Source organism: Ooceraea biroi, chromosome 11 (genome assembly GCF_003672135.1).
Source record: "Ooceraea biroi isolate clonal line C1 chromosome 11, Obir_v5.4, whole genome shotgun sequence".
NCBI classification, from domain to species: Eukaryota; Metazoa; Arthropoda; class Insecta; order Hymenoptera; family Formicidae; genus Ooceraea; species Ooceraea biroi.
In genome coordinates this window covers 10,955,882-10,971,811 of record NC_039516.1, presented here as the reverse complement: position 1 = coordinate 10,971,811, position 15,930 = coordinate 10,955,882, and the positions used below count along the sequence as shown (strand labels likewise).

The window sequence follows — 15,930 nt, the reverse complement described above, 5'->3', positions numbered from 1 at the left end:
AACCGACTGATCGCGATTGGCGAGCGGTCGAGACCAGACGTGCCAACCGGGCGTCGAAAAAGTCTCCATGGCGTAGCGGTACTCGAGAAGCGAAATTCAACCTATCCTGCTTTGCTATCCTATGTAATTGATTTTTGCTCTCGCATTCTGATTCTACAACTTATTTTTCCTGGAGTTTAATTTTTTAATGGACAATTTGCACGGCGTCTCGTTTCAACTTCAGCATCACGTTTGAACAACGCGGGACTAACCACAGATAATAGATCGTAAGATCGTTCTTTGAAGATAAGATAATCGCGGTGAGAGCATCTATATTTTGCGTTCATGACGGAGCACAGCCGGCGATGTGACAGTTGACAGTTGAGGATTGTCGTTGCCCGCGGGTGGTTATATTTTTTCAGAGTAAGCGTCACGCTGTGTTGCGAATAATTCCAACAGAACGAATGCGAGGACGATAAATGTCAGTGATGCAACGTTGATAGCTTGGCCACCTGGAAGTGAGAGATATTTGTGAACGCGAGAGATCGGCGAGAAATCGTTGTGAGTCTTGGTTGAAATGGTCCTTTCGATGTTCGAGCCCAGATATCTGATTTTCCATTTTGCAGATACACGCAGCTGAGGATTCTTCGAAAATAATTCTTCTGGATTATAAATTATAGTTATACTTAATTATATAATAATTACGATAATTGGTTTTGAACGTGAAACAGCTCTCGGCGTTTGTTAGACATGGAGGATGCGCAAGAAGAGGTTAGTCGAAAACGTCCTGTTTTAGTGTGGAATAAAAACGGAGAATAGAAAATGTTAATGTATTATTTACAAAGATAGTAGAACCAATTATCGATAAAGCAGCGATTGAATCTTCATTTTTGTCGTAAAACAATTTTAACTAATATTGCACAATGTGAAATTTTTCTTGTATAATTAATGCCAACAAAACTAGTGTATTTTTCATTAAGACTTGAAGATATTTCGAAGGTGTGCACATACATGTTCATTATTACGATTGTTTAACGTTTAATGTTAAATATCAAAATATTTTTAAAAACTTTTCTTATTTAGATAATATAAGACTCAACGAATGGAATATAACGATTCATTACGATTCTAGTTGCAATTTGTGGTGGACGATGTCAGCAACATCATCAAGGAAGCCATTGAAGTATCAATAGGTGGTAACGCATATCAGCATAATAAAGTCAATCAATGGACTTCCAACGTTGTCGAGGCCTGCTTAGGCAATCTTACAAAATTACAGAAGGCTTACAAGTACATCGGTATGTAAACCAATATTTTACTCTTGGAAGGAACAATAGAATTAATATAAAATAAAAATAATTAATAGCAGAAAAGAAATATAATCTTTTTATAATATGCCATCGTCTTTCTGTTTTTCTATAATTTTGATATGATTTCCGCACACCTTCAAACACACCATTTGTTCTCCGTCTGAACTTTGGGTGGCACTGATTAACGAAAGATTAAATAAAGAATTAATTGTATGGTTGCAGTGACGTGTACAATTATGCAGAAAAACGGAGCCGGGCTTCACACTGCAAGTTCGTGCTACTGGGACAACGCCACCGACGGGAGTTGCACGGTGCGTTGGGAGAACAAAACCATGTACTGCATCGTGTCCGTCTTTGGACTGGCCCTTTAAAAAATTTACTCAGTCGCGTAATGGAATTCTTCGTTTCCGCAAAATTCAATAATTCCGTAGATGCGCCCACTTTAAGAAAATAAAACGTTACGTTTTCAAGTCAACTTCGAAATATGATATTTTTGCACAGATCTATGAAAAATTGTAGCTAGAGCAGCGTAAGCGGCATAAGTGTGCTATCAAGTGTAATAATTTAATGAAATAATTATCGAGATGTGATATGTATAAATAAAAAAAATGACACTTATCCACATGCAAATGTAGGTACGGTAAAATATATATATTTAATTATCTTATTATTTATGCTTTTATCAGGAACAGTACTCTATTTATACACTAGCACTTTTACGAAATAATAAATGCAACAAAACGATCGTGATTCTTGTATCGTTATTGCACAAGATCATTGTGCACGTTAGGTATAAAAGTAAGCGTTCGGCGAATCATCTGGGATCGTATGTGGAATGTTTTCACGAACAACAGAGTATGAACATTTTAAATAAACGTTAATAAAGAATTCATATTCGACGAAAAAGGATCGTTTCGTCAGTGAGCGAGTGAACCAAGATGATGTGCTACGTTCGCACGGCAATGTACTTTGCCTCGGGGTACTCGAAAAACGATCTCTTTTCTTCGATTACACAGATTCTCTTTCTCTCTTTCGAAACATTTTGTACAACATTTAGATTACTTATATTCGTAAAACTTAAATTCTATAACGTGATTGATGGTTCATTCTTGAATGTTTCAGAGTTTGTGAATGGTTTCTATTAGCTTTTAATTAACAGTATTGATATCAATGTGTAAATCTTTAACGCTGCGATCGTTGGAATTTCATTGAAACATTCAGAGCGATTATTTACGATTATTAATAAATACATTGTTGTCAAAATGCTCGAAAATGCTGGGTGAAATGCTGTTTAAAATGCTACGGGGGATTCGTAATGTCAACTACTGCAATCTGTATATCACCAGCTTAGTAGTAATCTCGACTGGAAATGAACGGTTGAATATTAAATTAGATCCACATTGCATTTGATTGTCGTCAGAATAAAACGGAATAAATAACTTTAAAAAATACGAGAAACACGAGTTCTTTACAAATGAATGAATGAACAAGTCGCGGGTTCGCGGTGCGGCGATTTATAATTCTGTGGACTGTAGCAGTCTTTGATCGTCGAGGGACACAGAATCCGTCAAGTACTCGTAATCATCGCCTAAGAGAACAAGATTGTAATTCAAATTCGTGTTCTCGAATTCATCGTCGATGTACAAGTCCTCCGTGATACATCGGGTGCTCGGGGGATCCTGCAATAAAAAGGAAATCAAAAGTCGTTTATCAGAAAGAAATTAATTTACACAATTATATATTTTATAATCGTATAGTTAGTTTATAATTTTATAGTTAGATTTTTAATTTTTTCATTCATATTCGGGATTATTTCTCCACTTACACTTTTACGAGCAGCCTTCAGGCAATCCGTTTTCACGGGATTCAGTCTGGATGGCCAGGACACGCTTCTCTGCGCGCTGATTTTTCGCACGTTGTTTAAGGGAAGAGATACATTCGCGTATCTCTCTTCGTGAAAATCCGCTTTGGTTCGCTGGCGGATCGCGGCAGTGCCATTTGCGAGGACTGTCTCGTTCTTTCGGCCTGCTTCCTGCGAATCCGTCGACTGTTTATTCTGCGTTGGTTTCGGAGATGTCTTCGACGTCCTCGTGAACGTGATCTTGAGAGAATTGAGCTTCTTATCTTCATTCACCGAGCTCGGAGTCTGGTTAAAGTCCCGTCTCCCTTCCGTGGCTTCAATACTTTCTGTACTTGCGTGCCCGTTCGTGTACGAAAAGCTCTTGTCGGACGTCGATCTTTCGGTGACTGGAATATCCTCGCTGCTGTACAGGTCCTCGTACGCACTCTCGCATTCTTGTTTCTCGCCCAAGTCGAAATCATTTACTCGCGTGGGTGTTATCGAGCGTATTATCTCCGTGGCGCGTTCGAGGGCATTCTTCAGGTCCTGTATCGACTTATTTGCAGATGGAAGCCTCGTGGACGCATTCTTCACGTCTCTTGATACTGACTCTTCGGTGTCTTCGATATTATTATCTACGGTAACAATAAATTATTATAATAAATTTACGTATTGCCAATAAAAGAAATCAGATATTATTTATCTCAATTTAACATAACATTTGATTAATAAATATTATATAACAAATACGATAAACGTGTGCGTAATTCTTTCAATTTACCTTTCGCCGCAGTTTCAATAATAAATGTATCATTGATATGCGTTGCAGCTTGTCTGGGAGATTGCGCTTTGTCCTCGCCAATGATGGAAAGGCCGTTGTTAACGCATCGTTGCAATGACGACGAAATCTGAAAATGTAAAATCGGCATTTAGATATATTTACGCGTGTTATAATATAGAAAATATAAAATAATAATTTGTAATAATAATTAGTATACCTTTTCGTCCTTTTTTTTACTGTCACGTCCCATTCGCGACAAGCAAATCTCCTTTTCCTTCCTCCACAATATCGACTCGTAGAAGCTTTTGGTATCGGGATGCAACACCTGACGCTGCACTATTGCGTCCTTAATGCACGCAGGCATGGTCATGTACGGCGGCTGTAAGTCATGAAAATCGCGATAAAATACGAGCACGAGTGAATTATTAAATAATTAAAAAATTGTTATTCAGATTTCTACGTCACACATTCACGTGTGGAAATATTTTCGATATATTGATACGTACTTAATACGATATTAATAAATGCGGCATAAATCGAAACTAATTTGATAAACGCTAAATCGGAGAGACTCTCTGCTTAACAAACGTACCTTCCGCTGTAGCGTCCATGACGACGATTTTGAAGTACTTCCGTCGAAATCGTTGAGCGACCTGTTAAACCTGGGCTCTATAGCGGTTGTGTGGCTAGCTGGTTTGCACGTTATGTAGTCGCAACTGCTGCTCTTTTTCAACGAGGGCGCGTTCGTAACTTTCGAGTCTAAATCACACGGAAAATTTTATTAAATCTATGATACATACATGTATATCCCATTTGCGCGTGTACCATTGTGTATGTTCTTACTCGTTTCTGAAGAAGGTGAGTCGGTTCCCAAGAAGAAGCGTTTCCTTCGGCTAGCTATCAGTTGTTTCAGTCGCTTTAAGTCAGCTCGCGCGTTGCTTCCCTCATCGATGTCTTGCACTATGTTGAAAATCTCTGCGCAATTGGTGCACGAGGCGGAATCCTTCGCAATGCCGTTACCGATTGCAGGCGTGCCCGGTTTCTCCGTTCCATCCTTTGAGATCGAGTCCCCGTTGTTGCGTTGTTGCTTCCCGGGCGTGAAAAACTGGTGGATTGATTCTTTCGATTTTGTCGCGGGCGAGTGCGACGAATTTGCATCCACTTTGGTCTTCGTGGACGACACGGGCGAGGAGGTCTTCATGTTTAGGATGTCCTCGTGTTTAAGATACGAAGAGTCATTATTGTTCGTCTCGCTTTCGTTTGCGCTCTTCTTCTCACACTCGTGTATCACCTGACAACGTTAAAACGATCGTGAATATCGACGAGCCTCAAAGAATTATTGCTCAAGCTTCAAGAGAATTTTTAACAATAATTATGGCACAATATATGTTCAATACCAGCAGCCTGTGAAGTTCCCTCCCTATTTTGTCCATGTCCAACGTTCGGTTCGCCACGTCAGATTGCAATCCAGTTTCCAGCAATTTACGAAGCAGAGAAGGAACATTACGCAAACTCACACTACGATTCCGCGTCACGTACTCGGGTTCCACGTCCGACCGATCGCTTCCGTCACATGGTACGCACCCTGCCGAACGATGAAATTAATGATCGTCGAGTTAATTAATTATTTCATTTTCCTGTGATACGATAAATGTGCAAGTTTCACTGAGAAAACATTCGGTATTCTCAGTGAAATGTTTCTTTATGAAAGTGATTTTTCTGGTAGAAATTTATAATGAAACATTTACCGGTACAAATTTCCCAAAGTAACAGCATTAAGCAGTAGACGTCGCTCTTCTTAGTGGAGTATAAATGTCCGTAAGACGTTTCCGGTGCGTGCCATTTGTCAATCTCTATTTTCAAGTATTTATCGAAATCGCGTTCTATATTAATCTGCAAAAGGAAAATAACAATAGATACCTTATTAGAATAATTAAAAAATAATAGGAGTCTTATTACAAAAATAATGCTAAAATTGATTTTAATAGATATTTTTAACGTTATGAATATTCCGTTAGATCAACAAGCGGCAATATTAATTAAAAAGAGAACTGCGTCGTGACATTTCTAGATTGCGTTAATTCAAAAACATTTACCATTAAAACCGAACATAAAAAACGATCATCTCGCAATAAATGTTCAAATTTTAATTCAACGTGGTCATTGCTGCAAATTGCAGCTGCTCTAAGATTTCTTCTCCTTATCCGTTCCTTGCGCGATACGTATCAGCATGATTCCACATAAACGCGGCAGTCTCGAGTTCCTTTTTCGGAAACGATCTATCATATTTAATTGCGATTATGATTTGCACGAGTTCCGCGTTCCCGGCTGCGCGCCTGCGCGATTAACATCGCGACACGGTACAGCGAATTTATTCAGAAACGAGCGTTTTGTCGAAGACAATGCCTGGCGTTTCCGTTGGTGAAACGCTCACGGGTGTGTCGCAGGATCACGGATATGACGCGATCCGTTTCTTTATCGTCCGGTCTGTCCACGACGTTGTACAGTTCAACGAAACTTGTGAACAGATTTTATCTTAGAACAGTTTTGGTTTAAATAAATTTAAATAAACTCGACAATCGAAATTGTCTCGAAAAAAAAACTATTCAGTCTCGCGAATTTATAACAAATATTGAATTTGTAATATACAGAAAGATATTATCTTGAGATTATCTCGAGATATATTAAACTCTCGCTGCTGCCGCTGCTCAGAGTACCGCGAGATGCAGATAATTTTACGCACGTTTTCCGCTTTCCTCGCCAATTCCCATCCACCGAGCTTGACCGTCGCGTCCGAGGTGAGGTAAACGCAGTGCGAGCTGATCCCCCCGTGGACGTATCCGCGCATGTGGCAGTACTTGAGCGCGTCCGCCAGTCTTATGCCGATCTGTATGGTTCCTTGTATGTTCATGCGCTCGCCCTGCACGTGGATGTAATTGTACAGCGTGCAGTGGACGGGCTCGAAGACGGAGACGAGGCCGTGCTCATTCGTGTGCGTCGTGGCCATCAACAGCAGTATGTTGGGATGCCGAATCTCGCTGATGACAACGACAAAGTTGCGATTACGTGCAAATTCCTGCTTCGAGCACTCTAATGTCGAGCGTACATGGAGATAACGAATGGAATATGGGCTTGCTCACCTGAGAACTTCCATGTCCGCTCTTATCGCATCCTGGCACCCCTTGAACGTGTGCCTCTTCAGCGACACCTTCGTATTGCGCCATTCCGCGGAAATCAGCTCGAGATATCGGTTCTCCGCGCCCGCCACCGGTCCAATCTCGAGTATCTCGGAGGACTGCACGTGCGGTATACCCGGTATTACTTGCGAGTATTCCGGCTTCTCCTTGTTGTTCTTCTTCTTGGAGAGTTCGGCGTTTTGCTCGTTACGTTGGTAAACGAGCCAGTCCGGATCGGTGACGTCCCTGTTCGACGTCTGGCAGTGGTTCGCGAATTGTTGTAACAGGTTGCGGTAATATTCGCTGCAAAAAGAAAAACATTTTACTGTTTTAATTCAATTCCGTGTAGATTTGGCTCCGTTAAAATTAAGAATATAAAGAGTCAAATAAAAAAGCGTCATTCGTTTGCGACGAAAATTTATCCCCCGCTCTGGACGATTCTCCGAAATTATTACGCGCTGTTATATCTTTAATGCAATAATATAAAATTTTTAAGAATTTAATAAAGAATCCAGATTAATTGAAAATACGCATGTATTAAAACAGAAAGAATGGCCTCTGGTTGAAAAATCTGAAACAGCATTTATCGAACGAAGTTCGATTTGAAGTTTTCGACGTGCAAAATGCAACAGTTTTCTCGTAACACGAACGAATTCATTGAAGATTACCGAGTCATGTTGAAGACATGGTTCATAATTGTCTCTCGTGGATCACGACGCGAGCGAAACGATTGAACAGACAGCTCATCGAAGAGGAGCAAAGAAGCACACTGGACACGACTATTCGCACTCAACTAGGGAAACGAAATGCTCGCAAGCGGCAATCACGGTAGCGAGCGCGCCGGTATCGCGTCACGATTATGCAAACGTAGTCGACTTTGTAATTTTCAGATACGTTCGAGCGTTGCGTCCCAAATACGTCCAAAGTAAACGAGTGTTTAACAGCAACTCTTATTTCTCTCCAAGTATATATAAGTTTATATAAAATTTGTTCTTCTTATTTAATATATGAAGAATCTTGACTTTTCAGAAGAAACTAATAAAACAAGTGAAAAATATAGAATACAAAGTGCAGAAATTAATCTCATAGAAACTCCAATTTCTAAATGAATCTCTCCCCTAAGATCAATCCAAAAAACAGTCGGAAGAAAGTTTGAAGGTGTCTCTAATCACACAGGAATCAACAGGTTGATAATAGACTAAAAATGATAAAAATTAATTATAATTCAGTCAATGAAATAAATGCGAAGAATACCATTTTATGAGTTTTTCTAAAATTTCTGTAAAACCGCTAAACAAATAAATTATATATTAATCTCACTTTGCACCAACATAATTTATTCGCAATAAATTCGTACCTGATGCAGCGGCGATACGCGATCGCCATAATTGTGGAGTATTCGTGGTATTCCATAAATGCAGAAAGTCGAGCTGTAATTTTTTTGGCGACTCTCGAGAATTTCCGAGCGACTGACAAGCGCTGCTAATTTAGCTAGCGTTTATAAAGCGTGTGCAATTATCGCAATTGTGCGTTACTTTCCACGTTTAAAGCGATCAATTCTGTATTTGCTGCGCAAAGAAATGCAATTAGTATTGGCTCTTGCCTCGTCCGTGTACGATCTAAAATTCTACAGTTATCAAACGGATGTTAGAAACAAAATGCGTAAGCTAAAAGTACCTTGAGAAACTTTGGCAAGTTGGAAATATAAATGTTATTACTTAAGTATAAATGAGCATCTTTATTGCACCTATATCCATGTTACTCCGTATTTCTGCCAACTACTTTGCTCATTCTAACCTGTTCACTGCATTAGAATATGCAAATTAACCTATTACCGTACAAAGATCGCCCACTTCGCAGTCGCGATCGCGATTGGCCGCGTTTCCATTTATGACGCCGAATTTTTCTAATCGCGGCGCTATCAGCGTTAGAAAGCGCGCGTAAGAAAATTTCACTGTCGATATATATCGAAGCTGCATTATCTGATTTCGGGATCAATCTTCGAAGATTCGCGTCGAAATTTCGCGAGCGACGATTTCAATTGAACGTGAGCCTAAAACCGCGCGGAATCCGCTTTCGTCAGCTTTGTGAGAAATTTAATTGACAAACGTGCGACTTTGTAAATCGCGCGATTAACGAGACAGATCGACGCGACATCGGCGATCGTAATTGGCATTATCCGAAGTGAGATTCGCGCGGGATCACGGGACGAGACGTGAGAGCGTCGAAAAGTCGTCCGCGGGTTTGCGACGCGTACGCGATCGAATAGTGCGATTTCGCGAGTTTTCCTTCGAAATTTGTTCCGAGCGTTCACGTGCATGTGTTTAGTCGCTCGTTCACCTGCTGCTCACATTGGCTCGGTTTTTGGCGAGTACCGCGATCGAGGCTCGAGACAATGGCGTGATGAATCGTGATGAATCGCGGTGCATCGATGTGCTCCGATCGAGAAAGTTTGGAGTAAGTGAAGTGGCGAGTATTTAAGATTGCTTCACGCATGGAAAATTATGAAAATTTATTATTATTTTATATATAAAATTATTTGTGGCTTTATTCTTTGAAAATTACGACATTCGGAGAACGATACAATTGCACCTTGCGTTCTCATAAAGAAATGAATGTCGCCACAGTGATGCGAAGTGCAGTCGCAATCGCGATGTATCTACTGCAGCTATGTTCACGATGTTGCAGGGTCAAGATACGTGACCGTCGAAAGACTCGGCGCGGAATTCGTGCGAATAATTATGCGTACGCGATGAAATACACGAGTGTCAGGTACCAATTTCTTTTTAAAGCCGTTTTTCACAAATTTATATTGGTACATGAATCTCACGCTTGTAATAACTTATATTTGCAGATTGAGTGAACAATCGGGCAACTAAAGCTCGCGGCAGGACACAACCCAGCAAACACAGTCATATAACAATGATATTGCCATGATATAACAGAATGTAACACGCAATATAACATGTTCGTCACATGTAACGTATATGTTAGTTGTAATTTCCCACTCAAACGAAATTGCAGTAATATAACAATAATATAACGTGTTACTAAACTGTTATTTAAATGTTATATAAATGGAATATATATTATTTATTCTTTCTTCCTCTCTCTACAACTACAGGTGCATGTTTAATTTATTTTCTTAAACGTTATGTACAAGTTCGTACTTTCCTCTTATTTATTACTCGTTCAAAAATGTACCACTTCATTGTAGAAATGGACTTACGATACAAGTTGTGCCCTGCCGTGATCACCGTTCCTATATATATTTTGTATTATATTTTGCATGCGAGAAACGAAGCCATCTACCGGACAACTCGACATCTGAATGTTAAAAATGATATATAACATAGACATAATATGCAAATATTACAGTTATATAATATCGCATATTTCAGTTATATTACTGTTATATTATTATAACCAATGTATAACAGAGCAATATAACAGTTTTATAACGCAGTTATATTGCAGTTACAAAGTAAATTATGCAACCTCAACATTAATAACATATAACAGTTGTTATATTACGTGTTACTTCTGTGTTATATAATAGTTATATTTTGTGTTTGCTGGGAATATGGCGTCGCGTGGGTGGATTTCAACGCGTCGGTGTCCTGTGCGCCGAAATGAGCATTCGGGGGGTAAGTCATATTCAGAATTACGTTTTATGCAGAATAAGAGATGGGCCAACGTGAATCCAAACCACACATGATGCAGATTATGTAATATTAATTGCGAAATAAAATAATTAAAAATAAAATTAAAATAATAAATAAAATAATTAATTGCGAGTATCGCTAAAGGCATTAAAAAGCAAGGCAAAAAGAAGTCAAATATTTCGGTCCATTTTTAACTCTTTCCAAAAATTTGAGCTCGCAAATATTCAGTCATCGAGATGCATTTTGGCAATAAAGCGTGTCTTGTCGGTGATTATGACGAGTTAGCCGTACCGTGTGCGAAATGTTTTACGGCGTACTAAGTATAAGTCTCTTTGTGAGTCGCAATAATTGATTATCGAGTTCGGACTTACTTAAAACCACCATGCGACGATATCGGTGATGTGGACGTTACGTTTCTGCTCGACCGCGCAGTTGTTCTGAAAAAAAGAGCGATTATCATTTAATGTGAATGTTAATTAATGTCCGATTTGTCTTATGTATATATACAATCATAAATATGCAACTCCTTTCTCTCGTCACAATGAATTACTTTGAAATATGTTTCTACATTAAATTAGATTTCTATTCATCTACTTTTTACACTTTTCCTTATTTTGTCTTAATATTTATGTGATATTTTCTAAATTGGATATTTTAATTTCAAGCACACTGCGGAATTAGAATATAAATTATTAGTATTCGCATTAATATCCGTTTAAGAAATCAGACGACAAAATTATATAATAGTATGGAATTATTCGATCACATCGTTACTTGAAAGAATACGTTCTTTAAATAATGGATCTTAATAAGTTCGAGATCTGGATAATTAAATCACTTACACTCTGGCCCGTTTGAACTTTTTAAATAATTTCTTCATTGTGGACATTGTTCTTGGAAATAGCCGTCAGATATTGTGGCGATAACGACCGTGCTTTCGTACTAACCGTGAGTTCGGTTTGTCAATCGTAAGATCTTCGATCAACCTTGACTCGGGGAAGCAAACTTATACCGTCGTAAACACTATTTATCACATATTGTTGTATTTGTCCTCGTTGGAGGAATAGATGATACATTGTATACAATAATGCAATATTATCGATTCTATTATCTCGAATAACATTCGAGGTAACAGAAACTAATGGCACTGACTAAAGCAACTAACTAAATGGCACTAAAAATATTAATATTAAGATAATATCAAAGATTATTATTATTATTATTATTGACGAAATATCAAAATTTAGATTTCGAAAACTTAACTTATTTCGACAATTGTCCAGTTCTTAATTCTAACGGTATAACATCTGGAAGATTTACGAGATCAAACCTATTTATGTTTTTATTTTTAATACGCGCACTCGACGGAAAGTGTACGACTTCTGATGCATCCTATGCGTTCACCATTAATAGTCGGTTTCTATATTACTTGCATGCATGTTATCGCGTGCATCCGAGCTGACAAGTTCTGCATCGTTCATCAGCTTTCGCTCGTAGGAAAATTCTCTCGGTGATTTTCTCCTCGCAAGGCCGGATTTCCGTAATTTCCACGTGCGATATACATATTTCCAATCGATAATAATCCAAGCTTTAATCGTGCAATAAGTAAGATTTACAATTTCGCAAAATACTGCGTGTCACATCTTTCATTTTTCAAATGACATTTCCTGCGTTTGAGAAAAATTATGTTCTACGGCAAACAAAACGATAACCGGCTAATTCGCGCGATTATTTACGCATACATTCGGTTTCGCTGAAAAATAAACGCGTTTTAAAAAGAAGCAAAGAGAAGAAAAGTGCAAAGTACATAATTAATTGTGTTTCGGTGGCTTTACATGTATCTCAATAAGAATTAAAAATATTAATTGAAGAGGAAGTTCGACACAGAGAGAGAGAGAGAGAGAGTATTGCGTGCTCAATACTCTGATTCATTTGCATGCCAAGTAACATGCAGTTTTATTTATTAGACATCCATATACGACTGTAACTAAGAAAGCATCATGTGCATTAGTATGCACAATAAATATATAAACCCGTAAGTCGGTTATATGTGCGCTCGCTGAATAAACACTGACGGCCCATCTCTAGTCTGCGTAGACACGATTATTATCGAAATTTAAATATTCTACTTTGCATGTATATTATATTGCATTCACAACAAATTTCATTTAATTTGAAACAAATTTCGTACATATATTATATGACTATATTTAATATTATAATTCTATTATATGTATATTTTATACTTTCTTCTATATTTATAGTTTACATTTTAAAACCGGAAACTTTTTAGTCAGCTGTAGCTGGCGCTAATTATTATTCACTTTATCGTAAACTCGTGCCACATAGCGTGTCTTAGAATCATAAATCGGTTCTTCCAGGACAGCCCGTACGTAATTCCCTTGTACCTCACACAATACTCGTAAATCGTCCCACTTAGAGAGGGGCAATAAAATTTTATAATCTCGATGCTTGTATACGAACTCGCGGCTCTCGGCTCTCTTTGTCGTATCCGCTCAATGGGACAAAGTGGTCGTTCACTCGCGGCTCTAAATACCGGTGCGATTTTACAGCGGCGCGCGTACTAAAACGCGGTAAACTGCCGCGCGATCTCGCACAGCTCGACTGCGAGATAATAGCGGTGATTACGAGCTGCGAATACACTGCGGGTTGGTCGGAGATGGTACCTAGGTAACGGTACCATCCCCCGAAACCCACGGGGGGGCCGCGTTGCTATTCTTTCGGCCGTAATTAGCCCGTGTCTCCGACACGCTTGAACTTTTCGGAACATTTTCACGGAATGGAAAGTAGTCGAGATCTACACAAGCACGCCGGAGAAACTCGGAAGCAGATCGCGGGGTATCCCCCGTTGCGCGCGCGCGCGCGAGTTCTTCCGCTCGTATTATTCAGATTGCCGTGCGATATAAATACTCTTTTTCTCTCTTTCTCTTGGTCTCCCGTAGGCTTGGTCTTCAGCGCGTGAGTGCGTTTACATGTGTACGCCGATCGGGAGCGAACCGCCGATATCGCTTAATTATCTTTATGTAAGCTTAAGCATGATGTCTATCTCTCGCAACGTATTTTGCTTCCTGCCCGATACCGCCCGTGGAGATAGCAGCTGGTTAGTGTACCTAAGTCGCCGTCACATTCCCTCTGGGGACGTATTTGTTGAGCTCGTTTCCGGATTACGACTGTCGGTTCGTCGCGTTTGATGTCTTGCTCGTCTTTCGGAACTTTTATCAGCCGACCTGATATGGACTTGGAATACAGGCGACCTTCACCTCGAGAGCCGCTATCTTAAGCGCAATCGAGTCAAGTCAAGCGTTGAAGGCAAACTCGTGTGGATTTTCTCAAACCAGAAAATTGTTCAAACTGTTCTTCAAAACCGGGAAAGCAACGTTAAAAATAATGATATAATGAATATTCGTGATACATACCTTAGGCGCGATATACATTATCGTTTAAAATTAAATTGTCATTTAATACTTTATTGTTATGAAGGTGTTGGTAAACGAACGTTAAAAACTGGACGCATATTAAAAGCTTGAAATTTGGAAAATTTGATTCCGAGATGAAATCTCACGTTAGTACGATTTCTTGGTATTATTTACATGTATATCAATAACATTATACATTATTTTGAAATACAGGTATATTTGGATGAGAGATAAGATTATCACGAGGCACAACACACTTATCCAATGATCTAACTCGTGCACAGACACTGTTATCGAAGTCGCAATTTTAATAGATAATTAAACTCGCGATGAATGACTGAAAACGTGTGCAAGTATCAAAAACGAATTGCGATACAACTTGTATAAATAAATTCGAGTACAGTTTAAATAAATTAAAGAGCTGCGTCATGCTATATATATATTTTGTCAAAATATGTAAAAATCAAATATACTAATTAACATACAAATAACAAAGAAAACAAACATAATAGTATCGCAAACGTAAAATGCAATTTTACTAGTAAAAATAAAGCACGAAATATACGAAAACTTACGATTCTTTCTCGACACTTTCCGACTTTTTTCTTTGGCAATTCGTTGACACTCCGCACATTTTCAGTGTAGAATAATTGACAACTTACCTGAAACATCTAACCATCTTCATCACACTTATATCACACGTGGTTGATTGTAGCGTGGTGATGTGAAACATCGACAGGTAGGCTGACGTCACGACGCCGAGAACTAGAAGTATCGGACTTCTTGCGCGAGAGCTGCCGACAGTACGACGCAATCCGCTTCCTCCTCGCGACTGACTCGCGACTCGCGTGAAATCGCGGCGGTAACGCGCACGAACCATGTGTTCCTCAGTTCTGGTAATCCCGATTGGCGTTGTTTCCTGATTGTTCCCGCCTCTTTTCTCCCTTCTATGGCTATGATCCACGCGTTAATTCTGCTATGACTCGCGGGAATAAAGGGAAATTTGAATTAACGATGCATCTATTCGAAAACTTCGAATGAAAATATCTAAAAGAAGACCGACATTTAATTTAAATTGTAAGGTTGTACAGAGTCGCATTAAAATTGATTTATGATTATCTATACCTAGAAAGTCCCGAGACTGATAACAGAAAAAATGTATTTGCACAATGATATTAATGTTTACTCGAAACAGCACGTCGAGACTTGCACCGCGAAAAGTGAACGTAGCAATTAATAAACATAAAAATTAAATTAATTATATATTGCTGCTGGTTTGCTTTTTGTAATAAATTTCGTTACTTAAATTTTCTAGACATTGGTGGCATCTCTTAAATCTTTAAAAATTTGGTTATCTAAAGTTGTAAAATATTTATGGTTTTAGTAGCACAATCAATTTTAATAAATTAATTATTTAATAACCAGACAAATGTGAAACTTATGGTAGAGTTATATTTATAAACTTAAAATTTACGAGATCTGAAAACGTCAATTAAATCTTATATACAATAAAAGTAAAATATACATTTATGCAATGAATAAATCAGATGTTGATATTATATACATATTCCGACATTCTCATTCTCATTTTTTATAAAATTTCACGTAAAATACTATATTCAAAACTATTGCATTTAATAACGAATATTACTTGTACTTAAAATCCATTAATCTTTATGAATTATTAAGATTTATTCGTGCGATAATGAACTGTAGTTTCTTGTAATAATTCGAGACTGCTG

At 38.5% G+C, this 15,930-nt stretch overlaps 2 protein-coding genes and 1 long non-coding RNA gene across 6 annotated transcripts; 2 read left to right on the top strand and 1 right to left on the bottom strand.

Annotated features, from left to right (window-relative positions):
- The first annotated feature begins 259 nt into the window (after positions 1-259).
- On the top strand, positions 260-2,039 carry LOC105285296 (dynein light chain Tctex-type). Of its 2 annotated transcripts, none has more exons than XM_011349430.3 (4): positions 260-537; positions 606-750; positions 1,112-1,277; positions 1,512-2,039. In XM_011349430.3, the coding sequence occupies exons 2-4, from the start codon at positions 730-732 to the stop codon at positions 1,658-1,660; spliced, it is 336 nt and encodes a 111-aa protein (XP_011347732.1). In that variant the 5' UTR covers positions 260-537; positions 606-729; the 3' UTR covers positions 1,661-2,039. The 2 variants fall into 2 exon arrangements, with proteins under 2 accessions (XP_011347732.1, XP_011347731.1); XM_011349429.3 differs by having other exon boundaries at positions 263-540.
- Positions 1,928-15,534, bottom strand: LOC105285295. 3 transcript variants are annotated; one of them, XM_011349426.2, is made up of 12 exons: positions 14,851-15,534; positions 11,123-11,188; positions 7,051-7,389; positions 6,654-6,948; positions 5,659-5,803; positions 5,308-5,495; positions 4,754-5,201; positions 4,503-4,669; positions 4,128-4,289; positions 3,911-4,037; positions 3,115-3,764; positions 1,928-2,968 (listed from the first exon to the last, which is right to left on the bottom strand). In XM_011349426.2, exons 1-12 carry the CDS (start codon positions 15,066-15,068, stop codon positions 2,804-2,806), a joined length of 2,970 nt encoding a protein of 989 aa, XP_011347728.1. In that variant the 5' UTR covers positions 15,069-15,534; the 3' UTR covers positions 1,928-2,803. The 3 variants fall into 3 exon arrangements, with proteins under 3 accessions (XP_011347728.1, XP_011347729.1, XP_011347730.1); XM_011349427.3 differs by lacking the exon at positions 14,851-15,534 and adding an exon at positions 11,594-12,339; XM_011349428.3 differs by lacking the exons at positions 11,123-11,188; positions 14,851-15,534 and adding exons at positions 8,444-8,654; positions 8,764-8,904.
- LOC105285294 lies at positions 9,099-10,053 on the top strand. Its single transcript, XR_895043.3, has 3 exons — positions 9,099-9,543; positions 9,775-9,858; positions 9,941-10,053. It is a non-coding gene; the product is annotated as an uncharacterized LOC105285294 (long non-coding RNA).
- Positions 15,535-15,930: the final 396 nt, after the last annotated feature.

Bases quoted from the DNA above. Each gene is read 5' to 3' on its own strand.
- LOC105285296 (XM_011349430.3), top strand. From the start codon at position 730: ATGGAGGATGCGCAAGAAGAG. The intron at 751-1,111 runs GTTAGTCGAAAA...TTACGATTCTAG, and splicing joins TGGAGGATGCGCAAGAAGAG to TTGCAATTTGTGGTGGACGA. The intron at 1,278-1,511 runs GTATGTAAACCA...GTATGGTTGCAG, and splicing joins GAAGGCTTACAAGTACATCG to TGACGTGTACAATTATGCAG.
- LOC105285295 (XM_011349426.2), bottom strand. From the start codon at position 15,068: ATGGTTCGTGCGCGTTACCGCCGCGATTTCACGCGAGTCGCGAGTCAG. The intron at 6,949-7,050 runs GTGAGCAAGCCC...CGTTGTCATCAG, and splicing joins GCGGACATGGAAGTTCTCAG to CGAGATTCGGCATCCCAACA. The intron at 5,804-6,653 runs GTGCGTAAAATT...TTCCTTTTGCAG, and splicing joins TGGCGAGGAAAGCGGAAAAC to ATTAATATAGAACGCGATTT.